We start from the raw sequence: 7,750 nt of genomic DNA, 5'->3' as shown, positions 1-7,750 counted from the left end.
AATAACAAGGGTAGGAAGTGGCGATTGAGTGACTTACTACTAATGCCCTGACATTAGAACAGGGCCTATTCATTGTACATGGTTAGGCGATGCACAGGAAAGAGCTTGAAATCAGAGGGGCTTGGCTAGAACTTAGCTTTTACTCTGTACTGGCTGTGTGATGTCTTTCATGACTCAGTGTTCCTGAACACTGCCACTAAGATAGCTAGTGGGTGCGTAAAACACTGGAGTACATTAGCACAGTAAACTGCACACACAATTGGAAGGCGTTGAGGAGGGAGATTTCACTGATTTTTTTATTGACATTTCATCTTGAACCAGAGGTGCTGGTAGTATTGTTTTGCTAGTGTCAAAAAAAAAATTTAGCAGATAAATCCTGTTCGTTATGTGACATCCAATTAATTTAAAAATGAATTAATGAGTTTATTAATCTATTTTTATTTTTAAAAGTAATTTTTGCAAGTATGTGTATTTTATTGGGAGTTGAACCTGGGGTTTAGCTGCTAGAATAACTTTGGAGCTTTTAATGTTAAGATTCAACAATTCATTTATTCTTTCACTTAGATAGCCCTTTAGATAATCAGTTCGCAGCCTGGGGTCTCCAACGATCCTTTCACGGGAATTGCCTAAGACCACCAGAAAACACAGATTATGATTCCTAACAGTAGGAAAATTACAGTTATGGAGTAGCAACAAAAATTTTATGGTTTGGAGTCACCACAACATGAGGTACTGTATTAAAATGTTGCAGCATCAGGAAGGTTGAGAACCACTGCCTTAGATTATATGAACTACTTTTTTTTTTTTTTTTTTTTTAAACCTAGTGCTCGTAGCCTCTTCTACCCACAGTAAACGTGGTGGAGAATGCTTAATCCTGACCTCCTGGGCCCTCAACAAAGATGGCTACCGCACCTCCTGTTTTGCCCTCAACAAAGATGGCTGCAATACTTCCTGTCTAGGGCTTTTACCCGCAACAAAGATGGCGTTTACGGCACAGGTTCCCTAACAGGCTGGATTCCGGTTGTAGTCTTTTATTTATTTATTTATTTTAAAGATACGTGGTCGCAGACGTAAGTAATAGGAATTCATCTCCTCTCGAAATCCCCGCGCTGCGGCGACATCGCCCCTGCGCGGCTCTCGTCTCCGTTTGCTCTGGTCTCCGAGCTGCGCCCGGGTTTGGGTGGCGGTGCCGGGTGTTGGGTTCCTCGGTGAGGATCATTCCGCGGGTTCATTTGCCCTGAAAATCGCTGGCGGTTCTTCCTGTCTGTGGCACAACGACGGTTTCAGCCACCGAGACAGGGAGTTTTTAAAAGTTCCCAGTGGAAGCGCGCTGCCAGACACGGTCACACGCCCCCTCCTCACCTGCCGCCTCAGGACTCTGCAGAGGATTGCGAGGAAGGCAGGGATCGGATGGTCCCCGCCTGTGGTCTGCGGGTGTCAGGCGCCCAGCCGTCACCCCTGCTTCCCCTGACGCCCCGTTACCCGCCTTGTCACCACACAGCCACCTCTCGGGACACGAGCGACCTGCGCTCATTAGGTGCCCCATGCATGTGCGGTTACAGCCGTAGTGGGACCCAGATTCTGAATTCTTGTAAGGCATTCCTTCCTTCCTGTTACTGTGTATCCAAGGCTTGTTTTAAGAGACACACAGTTACTTGTTTTCTTGAAGGTGCTGGTCCTGTGCAGGCCTTGTCTCTTGGTAAGAAAGATCCTGAAACTCGTTCTTACCTCCAGATTGTCTTCCATTGCTGTTCAGGGTCTATAAATATCCCTGGTCATTTTAGCAGTTTCTGCATTGTGGGTGCTGGACTAAGTGGGGAAAGCAATATTAAATTAAAATTCACTATTCTTTAGCATGCTAAATTAAAAGCTGCTTTATAATCTTCAGGGATTGCATTTTAAGTAAGGGCTCATCTCTGTTTTCTGTTGGATCTCTTCTGAACAAGGAGTTGAAATAGGGCCCCATGATGTGAAGAGCAGAGATAGAAACGGGTTCATAATCAGTGCTGTTCATTATGTTTGGAAGCATTTGAAAAGAACTTGGTGTGGCTTATCAGCCTTATAGGAAACACCATGGCTTGGCACCCTGTTAAGATGTGAAGACCTGGCTGACCTTGAGGTGCTTATTCACGATGTGCCAGCAACACTGTCTTCAGGGCTCCATTGGCATTCCTGCGATCTGAGTGCTGGTTTTGTCTCTTTCAAGGGAGGGATGGATGCCAGAGACAAGCAAGTGCTCCGCTCACTGCGTCTGGAGCTGGGTGCGGAGGTACTGGTGGATGGACTGGTTCTTCAGTACCTTTACCAGGAAGGAGTTTTGACAGAAAACCACCTTCAAGAAATCAAAGCTCAGACCACAGGCCTCCGCAAGACCATGCTGCTGCTGGACATCCTGCCTTCCAGGGGCCCCAGAGCGTTTGATACCTTCCTAGATTCCCTCCAGGAGTTTCCCTGGGTGAGAGAGAAGCTGGAGAAGGCGAGAGATGAAGCCACAGCTGAGCTGCCTACAGGTAGGCCTCAAAGAGATCACTTCAGAACAGCTGCAGAGTCATTCCAGCTCCATGCCCTTTGGATTGGGAGTTGGTGCTTCAGGAAGGGGCAGGGATCAATGGTTCAGGAACATGGGCAACAGTTTGGATTGTGAGGGCATGGCCTTGGAGGGGCAGGATGAGGAGGCGGTGTTAGGAGGCTCAAGGGAAGCTGAACCACGAGACAGGAGGGAGCTCAGAGCACAATTCAGATACGCTTCCAGGGAAACTTGGCACGTCACTTGGGAGGCCTGTTCTCATCGGAGAGCCAGGTCAATCTGAGCCCTTTGGCAACAGGAGTCGTTTGGAAAGTGCAGACGGGAAAGCAGGCTTTGGCCTACGGATAACTGATTTGTGGGGTGCCAAGTTGCCAGCTGGGGGAGGTCAGATGATGGGAGACAGCCTCTAGGAAGGCCTGGCCTGCACCTGTCTCTCCAGCCAGCCTCTGAGGCTACGGGGATTATTTGCCTTAGTTTGTTTGTTTGTTTGTTTAAATTTTAAAAGTGGCCTTTTAAAATTGAGCTTTGCTCAGACACCTGGGGCATTTTGTTTCACAAAGGGAGTACTTTGGGGGAGAATGGCATTTGGATTTTTAAGGAGAGTCGGAGGCTGTGAAAAGAGCCTGGTTTCTGGCTTGTGAGAAGGGGCTGTTGGAGAACGCACTCTTTCTCTAACTCCTCTCAGCAATACTACTTTTTACAAAGATCAATTGACATTAAAAGGTTAATTTTTTTTAAAGAATATAATGGAAAGTTGCTTAAATCAGCTGACCCAAACTGAGTTAGTAGGTTTTTCTGACTTAAAAATTCAACATTCTCTAGGTTTTTGATAAAGATACAGGACCATGTCAGTGGTCTCCAGAATTTATTGTTACTGTTTAAAAAAAAAAAAAAGTGTATTAGAGCTGGCTGGTGGTGGCACATGCCTTTAGTCCCACCCCTTGGGAGGCAGAGACAGGTGGATCTCTGTGAGTCCTGGGCCAGCCTGGTCTACATTGTGAGTGCTGAGACAGCCAGGGCTACATATAGAGATCCTGTCTCAACTCCTACCTCCCTTTTTAACTGGTTAAAAAACCAAATGCTATGGGTCTTATATTTTGAATGGTTTTGAGACAACTTATATTAAGTAATCATAATTAATTCTTTTTTTTAAAATCAATGATATATATCTAAAATAACCAGAATGGGAGGGCCAGTTAATTTAGAAAGACCTGGTAAACATTCAGTTAAAATTCTAAAAATATCTTTATTCCTAGCTCGTCCAAATTACATGTCTTTTTGAAACAGTGAAAATGCTGACCTTTGAGGACCTCTAGAATCTACAGCTGGGATTGTAATTAGAAAATTACATTTTTCGTGTGTCAGAACAAAGCCAGGGCAAAACGTCTCTGACATTTCAACCACTGTATTAAAAGCAGAATATATAACATAGAGTTGGGGAGGTGTCAATGATTGTGCTTTTCTGGTATTCACTTAGAAATCCTCCCTGGCTACATGTAGTTGGAAAGGACAAAATAACTAAAAGCCTTTCACTCTCAAAATGTTTAGTTTACTTATGTGATTATTTTGGGTCGTATAAATAGTTTTGTCATGAATCGTCCTAGAAATGTGACCCTCATTTTCAGTTCTCCAGAAAGCAAGACAGAATTAAGGTTGATCCTCAACAGATTATAAAAGTTAAGGAGAAGCTGAGGGGAAAGGAGCTTTTAAAGACAGTTACTATTTTATATGTTTGAGTATTTTGCCTGTGTGTGTGTATGACTATTTTGCCTGCATGTTTGCGTGGATACCTGGTACACATGAAAGTAAGAAGAGAGTGCTAGATCCCTTGGAACTGGAGTTAGAGATGGTTGTGAGCTGCCATGTGGTAAAAGGAAATGAAACCAGGTTCTTTGCAAGAGCAGCCAGTGCTCTTAACTAAGCCTCCTCTCCAGATCTGAAAACCAGTTTTTAAAAAGGAAGTAAAATGGAGCAGTACTTGGTGAGAAAAAACTTGAACATATCTGTATATGCTTTGAGAAATGGGTTTTTCCCAAGGTTTGCTAACTCAGTAAAAGGGCTTCCAGTGGAAAACTAGATTGGCTCTGTAACAAATGAGTCTTGTGATTAATTAATTAACTAATTCCGTTAGTGAAAAAAAAAATTGTGACTTGGGGATTTGATTTCTTGGTGACGATTATATAAATGCATTTAAAAATATTCCTGTGGTTAAGTATTGACTGTTTTAAATAATACTGAAAATATAAGGGAGGCGCAGGCACTCACGGTACAGTCCGTACCTGTCTATACTCACGTTAAGAAAGTGGCACTCCGTTCAGGTTAGCTCTCTTTGCCTGGTGCTTGCAGGTGTGTGCGCTCTCAGCTGCTGTGACAGGGTCATGCCTGCCTGTCTGCAGCAGGCAGACATGATGGTCATGGACTCTAGCCCTCTAGAACCATAAGCAAGCCCCCAACAAACTCTTTATAAGAAAAAAGGAAAATACTTTTTGAGAACCCTGTCATTCCTGACTCTTACAAATATGCCATGAATTTGAGGTTTGTCATTCATTCGCTTCTTCATTTGTAGTTTTCTAGCTCACAAGAATCACTTTAAAAATTCTTATTGATTATTGAAAATCTACTATACCATAGGATCTAGTGGTAAATGTAGCGCTCATTTTTCAACCATATTTTATTTGGGGTATTTATGCCTCTCCCTCCCTTTCACCAACCTCCCAACCCTAAGTAGGAAAGAGAGAAAAGGCTAGAGGGGCCCTAGACCCCTTTACTTCTCCTGGCTGTTTAGGGTCAGTGGTTATTTATTTGTTTATTTATTTATTTATTTTAGGACTATACTAATCTCTGTCAACAGCAAATGCAGCCAGCAGTCTCCTCCAAGCTGCTGCACCCCAAAGCATTTCTTTCTGTCTGCTCCAAACCACCACACTGTCAGTCTCTGGTCTCTTCAAACTGCTGCACACCAAATGTCAGCACCGCACACGACACCATGCTCTCTGTTTCTCGTCTCTCACATTTATATCCTCAGAGCCCTAGACCTCGCCCCTCTCTGTGCTTATGAGGCAGGCCGTTACCAGCTGGCAAAAGCCACACCCCACATGAGACAATTAACAGCTGTAGACAAACTAAAGCCCAACTAAAATCCCACATTTGGGATTTAAAACATATTTACAGAACATAACTGAGTTTACAAAGAAAACAAAACTTTCATTACAGGTAACTGTGTATACCTATCAGATACATATATGTATATGTATCTATGTTTTGAGGGTAAGGATGGAAGAAATATATTTTAAAGTAGTTGATGCTTAATTGTTTTGTTATTTAAGGCCTTAGATATTTTTAAGTGTCCAATTTCATGAAAGTATGATTTTAAGATTAAATTGAGGTGTAGTGAATTGAAGCTTGTGTGGATGTTTGGTTCTTCTTTGGGAGGAAGATGAGGAGAAGCTTAAAGCCATGGCCTAGCATCAGAGGTGAAATGTCTTTCAACTTAATGTCTTTGGAAAAAGAGCCAACAAATCCAGAGGCCTATTTTCTGGGACCTCAGTGTTTCTCAAATATGGTGTCAGAACAACATAGCACACTTCTAATTTTGTAAAGGCATCTTGGATTTTGAGACCTCAACTCAGGAAGAATAGGCTGTTTGTGAGGCTGGCATACAGTAACCTTTTCTTCCTTTTTGCTCTGTTGGTTGTGATTATTCATAGGATGGGTTTGGTGCCTTGCCCTTGGGAAGCCTTGAGAAGAAATGAGGAGGTGCGGCCTTCTCTGAGCCAAGCTCTTGATCCTCAAGAATAAAATAACTTTATTTTTACTACAGTTTTCTGTTTTGTTCCTCTGACAGACTCTCGGTTTTCCCCTTCTTTGTGTATTAATTTCTGTGTTTCATTTCTATATTTTGAGCTGCCTCAGACTTTTTTTTATGTTATCTTAGCTATTTGCTTTCTGTATAAATGCTGAATGTAAGATTTTTTTTAGAGTACAATTGAATTGTGTTTCACTCTCTATACCTCTAACTCCCACTTCTCAGCAAATCCTCAGACATAAAAAAATAAAATAAATAAATAAATAAATAAATAAAAAATAGGCTACCTGAATCTTCTAATTGCATCTCTGAATTTGCTAAGGTCTCCCAATCTCTGTTTAAAAAAATAAAGTATAAAAGTCAGAGACATAATTGTTTTGTGCTTTTCCTCACCCCACAAGGACTCTTACCTTTTAAAAGAAGAATTCTGCCGATAAAATGACTTAATCCACCTTGGCACAGTGGAAGGAACACTTCGCTGTGGCCAGGGTCACACACTAGACATTAGATCAGCTGGAAGTCCCCGCTGGGCTCCTGCTGGGTCACTTTAGGAGACCGGACAGCACCGCCAGGGTGTGGTGAAGGCAGCCAGTGGCTGGTGGCCTGCTCCCCCCACCCCCCATGAGTCTGTTTGCGCACAGCTCTCTTTAAGTGCCGGAGCTAATCTGGCTTGGGAAAGCAGCTTTTGCTGAAGGCCTGGCCTCACTATCTGACGGGACTTAGTAAAGTAAGGAACGGTGGAGTGGTTTCTGGGCCTCAGGACTTTCTGTTCCACCTTGTTTGCTCTGTCTTGGCTGTAGGGCTGCAGCTCTGCCCTGATTCTCCCTTCCACAGTCTTCTGGTAGCCCCGTCTTTCCTCTTGTCTTCCCTTTGGCTTAGGCTTCCTTTTTCTCTCCCTTATCAGATTCCTGAGTTGTATGTGCTAAGCCACTAGCAAGAGTGAGGCCCAGCTCTGCCTCCTGCCTGGCATCAGTGGCCCCCCTGAGGCTAGCTAGCCCTTGTCTCAGCGTTGCCTGACCTTCAGTGGGTCATCCCAATGGACGCTCTGTCCTGGATTGCCTGGCTGTCCTCACTGGTGCAATACACCTCTCCTGCGCAGAGGCTCCAGGCCCAGCCTGCCCCTTGTGAGCTGGCCTTGAGTGACCCCGGCGAGCGAGCGACATCAGCTGCTCTCCTAAGTGCTCCATTCCTGCGCTGAGGTATATGCCTGGGTGTATCTGAAGTTACTGAGCTTCCAGGACAGCCGTATTACACATGGCCATAGGTTTCTTTGATTTCTGACTTGCGAGTCTTCTCATAGGCTCCGCCAGTCACGGCATCCATCAAGGCCTGCCCCATGAGATAAGTGTCGTGCTGATCTCAGTTTATCCAGCCTGGGCTCCGTGGCCAGACAGTTCTCTCTGGTGTGTCCACCCTTC

At 44.1% G+C, this 7,750-nt stretch overlaps 1 protein-coding gene across 2 annotated transcripts in view; it reads left to right on the top strand.

The window, feature by feature from the left end:
• The first annotated feature begins 930 nt into the window (after positions 1-930).
• The window catches only part of Cradd (CASP2 and RIPK1 domain containing adaptor with death domain), a 141,483-nt gene continuing 134,663 nt past the window's right edge, over positions 931-7,750 (top strand). The window contains exons 1-2 of one of the 2 annotated variants that reach the window (XM_060377944.1): positions 931-1,070; positions 2,207-2,510. In XM_060377944.1, coding sequence (XP_060233927.1) covers positions 2,213-2,510 — 298 coding nt within the window. In that variant the 5' untranslated portion in view covers positions 931-1,070; positions 2,207-2,212. Of the gene's footprint in view, positions 1,071-1,564; positions 1,700-2,206; positions 2,511-7,750 lie in introns of those variants that run through there. The other variant, XM_021645396.2, reaches the window with a different exon arrangement.

Source organism: Meriones unguiculatus, chromosome 2 (genome assembly GCF_030254825.1).
Source record: "Meriones unguiculatus strain TT.TT164.6M chromosome 2, Bangor_MerUng_6.1, whole genome shotgun sequence".
In the NCBI taxonomy this organism is placed as follows: Eukaryota; Metazoa; Chordata; class Mammalia; order Rodentia; family Muridae; genus Meriones; species Meriones unguiculatus.
Note: the sequence above shows the minus strand (reverse complement) of the source record. Positions and strands in the feature narration are given on the sequence as shown.